The sequence below is a fragment of the Protopterus annectens genome, chromosome 7.part0, assembly GCF_019279795.1.
Source record: "Protopterus annectens isolate FY-2018-M chromosome 7.part0, PAN1.0, whole genome shotgun sequence".
NCBI classification, from domain to species: domain Eukaryota; kingdom Metazoa; phylum Chordata; order Ceratodontiformes; family Protopteridae; genus Protopterus; species Protopterus annectens.
In genome coordinates, this window is record NC_056739.1 from 1,956,188,518 (window position 1) to 1,956,203,187 (window position 14,670).

The following is a 14,670-nucleotide window of genomic DNA, read 5'->3' on the forward strand; positions in this document are numbered from 1 at the left end:
GAGAAGGATGTTGTATTCAGGTGGAAGTATTTCCTCACTTTTGATGTGAGGTTTGAGCCAGGTTTCAGTTATAAAGAGAATATCTGGGGAATATATGCTTATGCTGCTGTGTAGTTCTTAGATTTTATTGCATATGCTTCTGATATTTAGGGACATTATAAGTAGGTCTGTTGTTTTCCTGTTGGCTAGGAGTTGATTTGTGTGTGTGTGTGCGCGCGCGTGTGTGTGTGTGTGTGTGTGTGTGTGTGTGTGTGGGGGGGTTACTTGGACTAGGCTTTGTGGTTGGGTTGGATTTGGGAGGACCAGGGTTTGGATGGATGTCTCCAGCGAGGGCTAGTTTACAGTGTGTGTTTAGGATATGTTTTATATACACAGTAAATTGCTTATGGTATCTTAGGCATATTTTATTTTTGAGTGTGTTAGGTGTTTCGTAATGGAGTGTGTGTATTGGGAGGATGGTTTTGGTGGCACGAGTTGTGTAGTTATAGTGTAAATGCTTGAGGGAGGGTGTTGAAAGAATACAGTGGAAGTTGTTGGGGCATGTGACTGTGGAGCCTTGGTAGGATGTAATGTGAGCTAGAACTATGCAGGTTAGGACTGTTATTATATTAGGTAGTAGCATGATTGTGTTGGATGTAGGGGGAGGGGGTGTGAAGTGGTGTAGCCTAATTGCTGGCAATTAAGGGTGGGGTTAAGGCTAAGAATAAATGCAGAGGTATTGGGGGTGGGTGAGAATAGTGGGCAGGGAGGGGAGAGAACTGAACATTGCGAATGGAGCGGGTTAGAACCCCCCCCCCAGGCTAAAGATTGCATAAGTGTGTCTAAATAGCCAAATTTATTAGAATCCAGTAGGCCGTGGTGGTACAGCGGTGGCATTGTTGCCTCACAGCAAGAGGTTCTCCTGCTCAATTCTCGACTGGAGTGCCTTCTGTGTGGAGTCTGCATGTCCTACCCGTGGTCAAGTCGCCTCCGAAAGATATGCATGAATGAGCGTGCCTTAGCTGAAGGTTGGCGTCGGGACTGGCAATTTGGCACCATGAAAATTGACTGCCATTCATTAGCGAACTGGAGTTCTGCTGTGGCGATCCCTAACCGGGAAAAGCCGAAAAGACAAACAACATTAGAATCCAGTAGGGAAAAACAACCTATAGACCTGATTTCAGCTGTGTCCTTTCTGGGTAGATACCAAGTTTGAAGCAGACAAAAAGTGGCAGTTTAAGTAGCTTTTTGCCTCTAATTTACAAGTGGGAAATTCCAGTGTATCTACTGGGTTACCTATTTTCACCTAGAGCTTTATCTTGGTTTACTGACAACTAAAAAGAAAAAGTTAACTGGGGAATCTATTTACAGCAGATGGGGGTGGGGGTGCAGCTACCGTCCATAGCCGTGTGGGTAGAGCCAGTTATTTTTGCTTTAGGCCAGGTACTTTCTACAGTAGCAAGCTAAGAGGGAAATGTAGCTACACATCTACAGTAACCTATCTTCTTTCTAAAGCCCTTGAGTCCTTGTGGCTGGTTTCTCAACTGCAGATGCGGCCAATGGCCAAGGATTCAGCAAGTGGGGGACATGGAGAACCATTCGCAGGGACAGTGGTCTCTAAATGAAAAGATGGAGACAAAAACAATTATTACGTTAAGGTCTCTAAAAGGGGAATGAGAGAGAAGTGCTGTAAAAAGTAACAGAAATAATAAATGATCACCCAGGCAGGAAGGGTATTGAGTTTAAGAATAGCAGCACGTTACACTATTCACACAGGTACAAAGTGTTTAGTAAAAAAGGCTCAGGCAACTGTTATGCAGTCGCATATGAAACCCTTGACATAAAAAAAAAACACCTTACGTAGTGATGTATACCAGATAATTTAGGTAGCCCATGAATTTAAAGAGACAGTTCTATCACAGATATAGCAGTAGTAAACTATCAACAATTGTATACAACAGTACTTAAATATCGCAACACAGACATTTACATATCTGCATTGCTATAATATTTCTCATAGTACAGCAGTTACAACAACTAAGAATTGCTCTGACCTGCAGCAAAATAGGATTTTAGCTGTAATACGGTATTTTGTATTTAATTTATTGCTTTCCTTCAAACTGAATCACAGAACACACAGAATTAGAATTGCTCTGCCCAGTTTGTCAGCTATCAAGTTGGATTTCCCCGGAATATGCGCTGCAATCAGAAAACGTTGAGAAGAGACTGCCCACTGCCATACTCACTGAGGCTCTCGACATAGGGGGTAGGATCTCGTTCTGCCTTTTTATTGATATACCACGCCACCGACATATTGTCTGTCTATATTGCCATCGTACCTGGTGGAAGAGAGTCCTGGAATGCCTGCAATGCCAGAAGCACCACTCATCTCTAGGACACTGATGTGCAAGTGGTACTTGTGTTCCTGCCAAGTTCCTTGGACGGTCCTTCCCAGATAAGGCCCCCCCCCCCATCTGGGAAGCGTCCATGGTCGCTGTAGCTACTGGTTGGGGAAGAGTGAACGGCCTGTCTAGAGGTACCTGTGTAGAATGAAGCCACCAATGCAGGTCTTTCTTGCATGAGTCTGTAATGAAGATCTTGTGGGACATGGGTAACTCCTGCATGGACCATTGAGCGATGAGAAGCCACTGTAGGACTCTCATATGTAGACATGCCAGAGAGACTAAAGCTATAGCAGCTGCCATAGTACCCAAGACCTTTAGAACCAACTTTGAGTGCAGTTTCTTTTTTGAGAGCAAGATGGCTACTTGATGTCGCAGTGTCTGCACTCTGTCGCAAGGCAGTTTTGCAACCATGTCTTCTGTCTTTAAATTTGCTACTATAAACGTAATATGCTGTGACGGCAACAAGGCAGATTTTTCAAAATTTATGGTAATGCCCAGTTCCGAGCAAAGATGAATGGTAGTGTCTCTTGCTTTGGTTAGTAGACACTCGGTGGTAGCAGTCAGGAGCCAGTCGTTTAAGTATGGAAACATCCGGAATCCTAGATGCCTCAAGTGAGCCGTGAATACTGCCATGCATTTGGTGAACACTCTGGGGGATGTAGTAAGACCAAAGGGCAGAGCTCGGAATTGGTAATGACTGGCTCCCAGCCTGAAGCATAAATGTCTCCTGGATTGCCTGTCCATTTTTACATGGTAGTACGCATCTTGGAGATCGATTGAGCACATCCAATCGTCTTTTCCCAAAAAGGGAAATATAGACTGCAGTGTCACCATCCGGAACTTTGATTTTTTTTTTTTACGGACTTGTTCAGCCTGCTGAGATCCAAATTCCGGATTCGGTTTCGTCTGCGAGGACTTCCTGGATGACTCTCTCAGCAACTTTTGTATCTCTGGGGTTGCATGGTCCCTTTGACAGGGTAGAATGTCTGGGACTGATCTTGTCTTTGGGGGTGGAATGGAGAAGTGTATGTTGTATCCCCTGGATATTATTGACTGTATCCATTTGTCTTGAGTGATATTTAGCCAGGCTTTGGGGTATAGTGATAGTCTGCCCCCGACTGCCTCCAGAGGTGGACAGGCATGCCTCCTTTCAGGAGTGCTGGAAAGGTCTACCAGAGAACGTATCTTGTCACCCTGATTTTGCAGACCTCTCTGCTGCAAAGTCAACATCTTCCACTGTTATTTACCCGTCTGCCACTGGGGGAAGATTCACCATGTGCATCAGGCGAAGCTCTGAGACTTACGGCATCACATTTTTCCGCCTTTCTGGCCTTTGGGGTAAGGCCTGGTAGGGAGGAAAAAAGTACGCCCACAGCAGATTAGGTCTTGCCTTCTTGTTCACACCTGATCAGAGTCACTAATGTTTGGCCCGAACAAGGACTAGCCGTCAAAAGGGGAGTTAGTAAAGGAAGACTTGAAGGGCTCAACGAACTCACAAAGGTCCATCCAGGAATGCCTCCTCAGAGCAATTCCTGTACCAGCTACCCTACTCGCACCATTGGCTGCATAAGAAATGAGCCACATAGAGGAGTTTACTACTGAATTTAAGGTAGCAAGCTGGGCAGTCACCTTGTCTGGAACCCCTCCAGCTGTGGTACATTGGAGGGCATCACCAGCTCCTTCAGTAGGTTCCTCTGAAGTCTGGTAAAATGGGTCAAATAGTTCAGCGATCTGAGTGTAAAAGCCTCTGATGAGAACATATGCTTCCTGTACCCGGCCATCGTTCAAGACTCCTTATTCGGTGAATGGGCAGATGAAGTCTCAGCTAACTCCTTTTTGGTGGCCACCGCCGCCACCACCACCACAGCATCTACTGGGACACCGTTGGTTAAAAGATCTCTGTCTGACGGAGCTGTTATGAATTTGTTGGGCCTTCTCGGAACAGGTTCCATGGATTCTGGAGAGCCCCAGGCCTTTCGACTAATAACGTTGAGGAGATGGTCGAAGGGCGGAGACACCCAAGAGGTGGAGGGTCAAGAACAAAATGCCTCCAGGTATATGAACTCATTTTCAGAAGGGGTGAGGGTCTTCCAGCCACCTCCCTGCTTGAGGGTCTCTAGGATGTCTGAGAAGGAGATATCTTCAGAGGGTGACAATCATCCAAGTCCATATCTGAAGTGACAGACTCTACTAGGGGCGTCTAGATGTTTCCTCTTACATGTTCTCTTCTGAGGGACCTCCCCGGAGGGATCCTCTGGGGAGGTATCGGAAAAGAGGGACTCACCCAATGGGGCATCTGTTCTCTACACCTGGGGGGGGGGTGGTAGAGAGGCAGACACTGGCACTTTAGGTGAAAGAATGCTTGGATTTGAGGGTGGAGCCATTGAGGGTGACAGTATACTCCTCATCACCTCGAAGGCACCATGACCTGGGCTCGAGGAAGCCTCCAGGTCCTAAGAGCCAGGAAACTCCTCTCGCACCAAGGAGGTGGGCTCAAAGGCCACTGTAAGCGCTGAGCTCACCCACGGCAATCCGATAGGTAGACTCAAATCCAACAAGGGTCCAATCCGACTGTCCGATCCGACTCTCCTGCCCAGACCTGACGGGAAGTGTCTCCTCCCAGACCCTTCGACCAAAGATGGTATCGAAGAGGTTGGAGCAGAAGTTGGGCCTGAGTCTTAGACCCAACGGTTCCACCACAAATACATCAAAGCACTCCGGCTCCAAAACCACTTGGGTCAGAAGAGGAATAAAAGAATGGATAGTAGCAGAAGTCAGTTCCAATTCCTTTGGGGCTGGACTCTAAAGGATTTTGGCTAGAGCCAGAGTCCAAACCAACCTCTTGACCACCCCCCTCCATGTCATCATCCGATAAACTCCTGGATGATCGAGAGAACAGGGCCAATGATTTAACACTACCAGCTACAGACTGTAAAATAGGTGACTGGGGAACTGAGGAGACTGGCTCCAAAGTTGGGAACCGGCTCCATATATGGCTCCTAGTTGGTTCCAATAAAACTGGTGGAACAGAGGGAGAAGCCTTTTCGGGCCCAAAAGCCTTCAGGTCCAAAGTAGTATCTTTAGAAAGCTTTTTAGCCGGCTCAGAAGCAGGAGCCGAAGAAGAAGCTCTTTTTGTTGATTTGTCAGACTTAGGGGACTGAGATGCTTTAGAAGAGGTCTGGTTCCCCTCTAGTGCCTCACTAAAAGGAAGCAATCCCTTGATCATGAGTTTGTTTCTGCATTCCTGCAGTACCCTAGAACTGAATCCATGACATATGGAACGAGTCTTGAAGGTGTACTGCACCTACACAGTAGACACAACTAGTGTGCCTGTTGGTTAAAAACATTTTCTGAGAATAGGAGTCACATTTTTTGAAGCCTGACTGCTTCACCTCTTTTCCTTCCTTGGACATTGTGAAAAACCACAGCAACAACAATGAACACTGCCCTAGGAGACTAAGTTAAAGATAACAAGGCTAGTAAAGAACAACAAGCTATCAAAACACCACACACTACTCTACTTTATATATATATATATATATATATATATATATATATATATATATATATATATACACACACACACACACATACATATACATACACACACACACATATACATATATATATTTTTTAAACAATCAAGTAGGGGAGAGAAAAAGGGCTAGAGAAGAAGTCTCTGACTAAAATGATGATCTCCTCTAGCCAGAGGAGACATCTCTAACTTAAATGACAAAACTTCTTAGGAAGGGACAGAATTAGAAGGAAAGAGATGCTCTCTAATTTAAACGGGCTCAACAATGGACAGAAAGGAGAAAGAAAAATGAACCCTCTAACTTAAACGGGTTTGTTCGTTCAAGGTAAAATAAGTTTTAAAGACAGGATATGGAGCTGTAGGCCTAACGAAACCAACGGCCAGTCACAACAAACACAACAAGCAGCAAACGTAGGTATTCACCACAGATGAAACCTAAAACCACTTTCAATTAGCAAAAAACAATATATATATATAAAATATATAAAAATAACCAAATATTATCCAAAAAAGTATTTCACTTAGCCTGAGCCTAGTGAGAAGCACCCAATCTAGTTTAGAGGCAAATGAGATCTGGGTTATCTCCCCTAAGCATGATGGGATAGGGTATAGCCTGGAGCCAGTGGAAGTTCTCGAGCTTTAGTATTAGGCTGAGTCAGAACCAATGCTCGGTTTCGAACCCAACCAGCAAGAATGAAGGCGAGATAGGACAACATAACATCATAATTCTATACTTTGAAGGATTAACAGCATAAGAAAAAAAAACTGTCAAGTCTTTCAGATGCTTTCCCATCCTGAAAGAGAAAATTGGATAGCACTCACTAAAATTATCAGTAGATGGTTTGATAAGGAAACAGCTGCAGAATCAGATGTGGGATGTATAACCTAACATACTTTTTAGGGGCATGTGGCTGGCTATCATGCATATGACAAGCGGTTAAGAAAACATCCTTTAGAGCTGATGTAACAGGAGGGACAGCTGCAAGCTAAGGAAAAAGCAGTTATAACAAGACATAACATTTCTGCTGGGGGATGGTGATTTCAACCTGTTTCCACTGAAACAGAAATTTCACTTTGCTACAGTTTCAGAAAAGAAAACTGAACCGAAATGAAATCTGAAAAGCACATTCCTCAATCAGAATTTTCAGCTTAACAACAAATACTGAAGAACACTTTCCATTCAGTCCCTGCTGTTCCAAAAGGGAAATCAGTGACAAAACAGAAATGTTTTTCCTTTTCATATTAAAAACCAGAAACACAATTAAAAATATTTAAAGCTAGAAGCAATTCCTTTAGTAATCCCAGTAAGTCTTCTATGTTCAGGAAAGAGAGAGATACAACAAGAAAAGGTAAGTACCTCTTAGAAAATGTTTGACCCCATGGCAGGGGTACTACCCTAGGAAACAAGCACCTAACTTGGGTAAGTGGAAACCTTTTATTAGCTACTTCCTTGGGACTGACAAGTGTGCTTCTCCCTTGCCTGGTAAGAGCTAATGAACAGCTGCAGAGGATGTGACCAAGTCCTGGTCCTTAGTAATTGTAAATGCTACACCAGGGGGACCAAAGACAATAAGTAGTTTGTGGAGCACAGGCTGGCCACAGCAAAGTCACCAATCAGTGGCACAGGCAATGATAAAGCCAGGCAGACCATAGACTCCCAAGAAATTTACTTTTTGTGGACAAGGGAAAAGAAGAATGAAGGAGCTATATCTGTTACATGGTTCAGCCAAAAAGAATACCAGGAGTGTGGATAGAAGAACCTTCATGAATCGTTAAAGCAAGTGACCATCCATGTCAAGTTCTGAGGTAAAAATATTTTAAAGACTATCTTCAAAGCTACAATATCCTTCCCCAAACACAATTATTTTGCATGCAATGCAAAAAATAAAACAAAAAGGATATACACCCAGTTTTTCACAAAAGCTTTCTCACCTGAGAAACACCACTTTACTCATAGACAGTCCAAAATATAACCGTTCCTTAATAAAAGTAAATCAGTTTTTATGGAGAAACATACTTTATCTTCAGAAAAATAACGGCAGAAGTTGTTTTCCTACAGGGAACTCATCTGCCCAGCCTTGAAGGAATGCTAGTAAAAGAGTCAGCTCCATAAAGCTCGCAGATGGAGTGCACTTCAACAGCAAGAAGCTCTCAGTTTTTTGGCACTCTAACTGCCCTTTTATATGGAGCTCTGCTCAAGCTCCTGGTAGCCAGAGTTCATAGAAGGCACCCTCAAGCTTTGAATAGCTGGCCAAATGGTCATATCATTGGCAGGATATAACCCAAATACCCATCAACATTCAATGTTGAAGATCAAATGGTCAAGTCATAAAAATGGCACCATCATTACACATCTAAGGATAATAGCAAACAATTTAAACTCTGACTGCCTGCTACAATATGGGGACTGCAGAAGACTAAAGTTTCATGTGGATCTTAAGTTGAACTAAAGGCATTTTAGCTTTCCTTAAATCAATTTCCTTGCTGTTTTCTCATCTGGTTAAAATAAAAGCAGCACCCTGGGTATAACAATTTAAGGTTCCTCTTGGCACATACATTTTGTTTCTGGAAAGCATGCATTGTCTTAAGTTTAGGGGCGTTCTCTATGTATTTCTCTATTTTCTTCATTAGTACTCTAACCAAATCAAACTCTTCTCATCTCCAGCTCCTGCTCACAGCTGCATGTGAATTCTCTGCTGCTGCGAGCTGCAGCTTCTCTGTGCCAGATTAGGATGACTCACCTTATACATGCTCTCCACCATGTCAAGATTTGCACCTCAGCTGCAGGAATAAAAGGCCAGTCTGGAGATCAATCCATGGTCTGGCAACAAGGGTCCGATAACAGCATCACTTCCTTGAAAGTGTGGTGGTTCAGCAACCAATGATATATCAGAGTCTAATGCAATACCAATAACTGCAGGTGAGCAGACAGTACCATGGAAACTAAAAAATCACTAATCCTAAAAGATAAAGATGGGCTTGAGCAGAGACACTCCCACTGTGTCCTCACCCACTCTATCAGAGACACTCCCACTGTGCCCTCACCCACTCTATCAAAGTTATGATCTCATGGGCCATCTCTCTAGGAAAAATGACAGACAGGTGCGTGTCCAGCAATATGTTAACAGCATTCATGTCGGCCCGCGGCCCTCCGGGGTCACGGCCGCCGGTCCACGACCAGCACCCGGGGTGCCCCCTCCGCGGGGAGAGGGACCCCTCCCACGGGCGGAGGCGGCGGGCTCCGGCCCCTCATCCCTCCACCCGCCCGCCGAGGTGCTGCTATCTGGTTGATCCTGCCAGTAGCATATGCTTGTCTCAAAGATTAAGCCATGCAAGTCTCAGTGCACATGGACGCTACAGTGAAACTGCGAATGGCTCATTAAATCAGTTATGGTTCCTTTGATCGCTCCACCGTTACTTGGATAACTGTGGTAATTCTAGAGCTAAAACATGCTAATACATACATTCTTCTAAGAAGGTACCAAAGTAGATTTTTCTCAACAGTGTAGTATAACTTCAAGTGATTCTCTCAGTTTATGCTAACTTCACAGGACTGCAACCATGGATGTGCACACCCCAATTATGCCACAAAGATGTTTCCCAAAGGATCCACTGTCAGTCATCCAAGTAGGCGAACACATAGAGATGATTACCTGCAACATCTGGGCCACAACAGCCAACACTTGGTAAAAATTTCAGGAATAAAGGAAAGCCCAAACAGTAGTAGCACTGCACTGAAGTGTTGCACAATCAGACTAAAAAAAACAACAAAAAACACTACTACGTAGACACCAGATACAGTGTACAAGATGGAGGTCTTTGTGTCCAATGACATATGCAGGTGACCTGCAGTAGTATATTAACGACCTGATTCCATGAAGAGCCATCAGCTAGAATATGATGAGCTGAACTACGCTTGCAAGTCAGTGAAGTCCTTGATGGTGAAGGCACTACTGTGCAATTCTGTGGATACATTTAACTCCGCCAGCTGCAATATGCAAGCATGTTATGTCCCAACTCTTATGCTACCTTGCTGTAGACAGCCACTGTTGGGTGCCAACGCTGCAGTGCACAGAGTATTCGCTCTCTCACTCTCCTCCCAACAATGAGCATGCCATGGTTTGATACTCACTCCTGCCCTAACTGGCCAGCTCCTCCATCAACTGGGCTTCCAGTCAATCCCACTCTGAATGGGACACAGTAAGAAGTGTAAACTTTTTTTGGCTCACTATAGTTGACCAACTGATCCAAGGACCTCTCTCAGGCAACTGGGTCTACCAGACCCAACTTACAGACTCCCTTGTGGTAATCATGACACATGATTAGGGCTGGTGAGGACACCGAGGAACATGGGACAGTGTCACAATACTGTAGGGGACAATTCAACCAAATGCTTTGCCTTGTGTGTTTTCCTGTCACATTTCACAGGAACTGGCTTGCAATGGGCTCAGCAGCATCTCAGCCTGAGCCCTACTCCCTTACAGTACAATACCCCTTTGCAAGTCCTCAGCCTCCACCAAGGATCAACTGAGATGGTACATCAGACAAAGTGCTCACTACAGGAGTGGGGACATCCATCCTCCCTGCCTCTGCCATCAAGTTACTAAGCGAACCTAGGTCTACTGGGCCACAGTTAGGGTTTTATGCCTCCATACTACCATCACAGCCTAGGAACTATGACAGCTCTGTAAATGAAGTCAGCTTGCTGAAAGGACCCTCTGAAATGGATAAAACTCAAGAAGGGCTTGGCTGTGACCTACCAAAAGATTACCTGTCCTTCTAAAGAACTTTAGCACACATGTGGGGTTGTGTGTGGGACACTAAGGAAAATCTGTACAGAAAGAGCTACCAGCCACTACCATCCTCTTAGTTCTAAGGTAGGCGCAAGAGTTTCTCTCTCTCTCGCTTTCTCTGAGTTCTTCAAGGGACAGGGTTAAAATGTTGGTACTTAGCCGAGTTTCAAGTTGTGATTTGCTCTTGGGCAATAATACAATGCTAGTGCAGATCTTGACTTATTATTTAGTGGACATTTACAAGAGATGTTTTCAGGCATGAAACATGGGAATTTTTCAACCATGTGCATCAGCCTAAAGATCCAAGCTGTGTGTGTAGCATAACTGCTAGATCAGGGACCGGGTTACTCTTACACTTGGGACAAGATTTTCCTGTATGCCTAGCAGCATGAAGACTACTTGAAAAAAAAGCCACACTGTAGTTAGTGGAGAAAATTAGCCCAACTGCTGATCCAGAATAAAGGGTTCCAAACATCTTAAGAAGCAGTACCTGAAGCAGTACCTGAAAAAGCTTCAGAAGTCAGATGTCAAAGGAATCTGTTGTAAGAATCAGTATCTGAAACATTTACATTCTACAAAAGCTGGTTCCTTGAAAAATGAAAATAATTATACTGGCAGGTCAAAATTCATATTAACAACCTTCTGCGTCCAAGCTACAAAGAGACACATTTGTCAGTAAACAATACTCTTAAGGGCGCACATCACATAACATACCTTGTCTTCTAGTTTTAATTCAGGGTCACTTTTTAATTGTTCCCAATTTCCATAGCCATGCTCATAGATACCAAGTAACAAATGACTATCATCCTCAACACCCCACTCCACGTCAAAATGAGCCAGTTTGGCATGAAACGTTATTGAAAACCTAAAGAAACAACAAATACAACAACAAAAAAATTAAAATAGAGGTGAGAAGCACACCAGACACAACAAATGTAAGACTAGACTGTTACGTTCATACATGGCAGTTCTTAACACAGTTCATTTTCAAGACAGGTATTTGTAAAACGAATGTGAAAGGCCAGTGCTATCTTGGTACTTTTGCTTAGAAATTTCCTATTTTAATCAATGGTTCTCAAATGTATAATACAGCCACATACACTACTCCCTAAAACTGCAGCTGTGCCAGAAAATGGTGCCAAAGAGCATCCATTCAAACTGTGTGCATTGTTTTAGCCCTATGAAGAATCTAGGTTTCTCTCTCCAATTCTCTAGGTATAAGTAAAGCAAGTACTCATATGAAAAAAATGCAATGGAAAAACTAACAAAACCTGAAGGATCCACAAAGGAACACAAGACTTTACAAAAACATGCTCAAATTCTCACTCTACGAGAAGTGTGTCAGCAAAACAAACCAGCACTACTGACTCCCATCTGCTGCCTTGACATTCTGCTCACAATTTGATGACAAGTATATTGACCCAACCTCTCTCTGTTAAAAGAAGTCCCAACAAAGCAGTTAGTTATGCTATAGAGTCAATAAGTCACATCCATTTCTGGAGGTGGTCTCTTCTCTAATTAGTGGGGCCCAACCACATGGTCACCCTCTGTCCCAGGGATAAGGTCAAACCTTCATTTGAATTTTCAACAAATGTAATGTGGGGGGAAGAACTCAACACAACCATCACAGGTCATATCATCAAAACCATCTGGGTAAATGTCAAGAGGAGTGATTCCAAAACTACTGAAATCCTCCAATAACTTTTCATCCAGTTACTGTTTGTCCTTTCAGCTTTTCCCGGTTAGGGGTCGCCACAACAGACCTCCGGTCTGCTAATGATTGGCAGCAGATTTTTTATGGTGCCAAGTTGCCAGCCCGACGCCCAACCTTCAGTGAAGGCACGCCCATTCACGCATGTCTTTCGGAGGCCACTCGACCGCGGGGAGGACATACAGACTCCACACTCCACACAGAAGGCACTCCAGCCGTAAATCGAACAGGAGAACCTCTTGCTGTATGGCAACAACAATACCGTTGTACCACCATGGCTACTGTACTGATTAAAAATGACAGACCTTCCATTTCTCACTCTTCTTTGAGGGTCCTTTCTATTACTCATATTCAGCTGTTGGAGTTAACAGCCTAGTTACATTGAGTACGAAGCAGGCTGGCTCTTGGGACAGTGTTGGTCTCCCCTCACTCATGGAAGACACTGTTCAATCTTACACACATCTGTGCTTGTTACCCTCTCAATGAATTAGATGAGGATGGTGGATCAGAGCACTTCTCAGCATCAAGTTCAGAAATCCTCAATAAGGCAGCAATACCTCTGACCTTGTTTCCTTTGTCAAGTGTGTTATCTTAAGCTGGCACATCCACTGTTAGAGAAAAATACTTCAAAAGACCAAAAGCATAAGGTTCAGTTCAGGTATCTTTATTCTTGCGCAAGGAGACAAAAAATGCAGTTACAGAGTTTGTCTGACTAAATCTGGAAGTGTCACAGTTATTATACCTATCTTTCAAGACATTGCCCACTACGACTGACGTAGCAGATCACCAGTTCACAATTCTGTTACTTTACAGATGTTTCTCACATTTCTAGCTGACTCTTCAAAGTTTAAAAAAGATTTTTTTAGTAAACAGGATGGCCTTGACGACCACCAGTCGATTATAACTTTCTTGCTATGTGATGTTACAAGTCTAGGTACTATGGCTAATTCAAGCACAATGCAAGTACAGATTTCTGAAGCAGTTTATTGTTTATAGTATCTAACTATCTTGCAGCTTGTGCACTTTTTCATCAACACGAACAGAGCTTATTGTCTATAATGAATGGATCTACAGAAATTATTATTATTCTCCATTTAATTTCCTGACCTAGCAGAAAATCACCTGCTTTCCAGTACAATTCCAAAGCATAAACATGTATTTTGCTGTGCTAGCAAACTAGGTCAGAGTGCATCTTGCAGTGTCAGAAAGCACAATTTCAGAAAAGCATATTTTCAGTTTCAAATGGAACTAATGCTGCATATAGAATAAAAACGTGTTAATCTTCCCTTATTAAAATATGCATTGCACACATATGTTAATACATATTTTTCTAACATTTCCCCCGTTAATACTTTTTATTCTATTTCAAAGGCATAAACAGTTTGTTTCTTCTCCCAACCTCTTCCTTTGAGGATTTGCAGCTAAGAGAGTCATTCAGTTTAAACTTATGAAAGTGTTTCCTTTTTCAACAGTTCTTCAATTTCAGTACTTTGATACAAAGTCTCAGAAATTGACATGTCTATAAAATTTTTTATTAATTTTTTCATGCAGGGAATTCCACAGCAAATGCATGCTCCTAACAAAAGTAATCCCACACAAATGGCAATCAGGATGTTCATTAGGATGGAACCCCACCCCCAAACAAATTCTGGAAAAAGTCTGGCAGTGGGTTTGAGCCTGGCCATGTCTGACACTTGCTGAATCACTTCCAAATGATAGTTAATTTTGTGCTTATTGTCGGGAATAAACGAACAACACTCGTCTTTGATTAAAGCGCACGTACCACCTCTCGCCGCTAGGGTGAAGTCAAGAGCCATGCGGTTTTGAAGTACCACAGTTCTCACTGCATTCAGTTCATCAGTCATTAATTCAAGAGCAGAAAATGTTGCATTGCTCATGACCTCGAGAAGTTTGGATAGCTTCCTCATTTCCCAAACTGATTTAACTGCACCATATATGTAGGGGCTATGCCAGCCCAGGATATGATAGTGTCACTCAAGTCCATGTGTGCTAGTTTACTTTCGTCTTTCATGGAGTTATGGTTTCTCTAGCCTGCTACGATCTGTCCCAATGGATTCTCAGGATTCTTGATTGGATTTTTAGGTTTCTTTGCGACGTCTCTGACGTTTTGAATTCTCCCATGAGGCAAAGCTGTAGTGTGTCGTATGGCCGGGACCAGGTAACCCAAAAAACAACTGCCCAATTCTCAGGCAACCATTTGTATGCCTTCTTCCCACATATGAAATA

General features: G+C 43.3%; 1 protein-coding gene across 3 annotated transcripts in view; it reads right to left on the reverse strand.

The window, feature by feature from the left end:
* CHD2 (chromodomain helicase DNA binding protein 2) overlaps nt 1-14,670 on the reverse strand; it is a 3,702,317-nt gene that overhangs the window by 535,769 nt on the left and 3,151,878 nt on the right. For all 3 annotated transcript variants that reach the window (XM_044078379.1, XM_044078380.1, XM_044078378.1), the window contains one exon: nt 11,427-11,577. In XM_044078379.1, the coding sequence (XP_043934314.1) occupies nt 11,427-11,577 (151 nt within the window). The remainder of the gene's footprint in view (nt 1-11,426; nt 11,578-14,670) is intronic.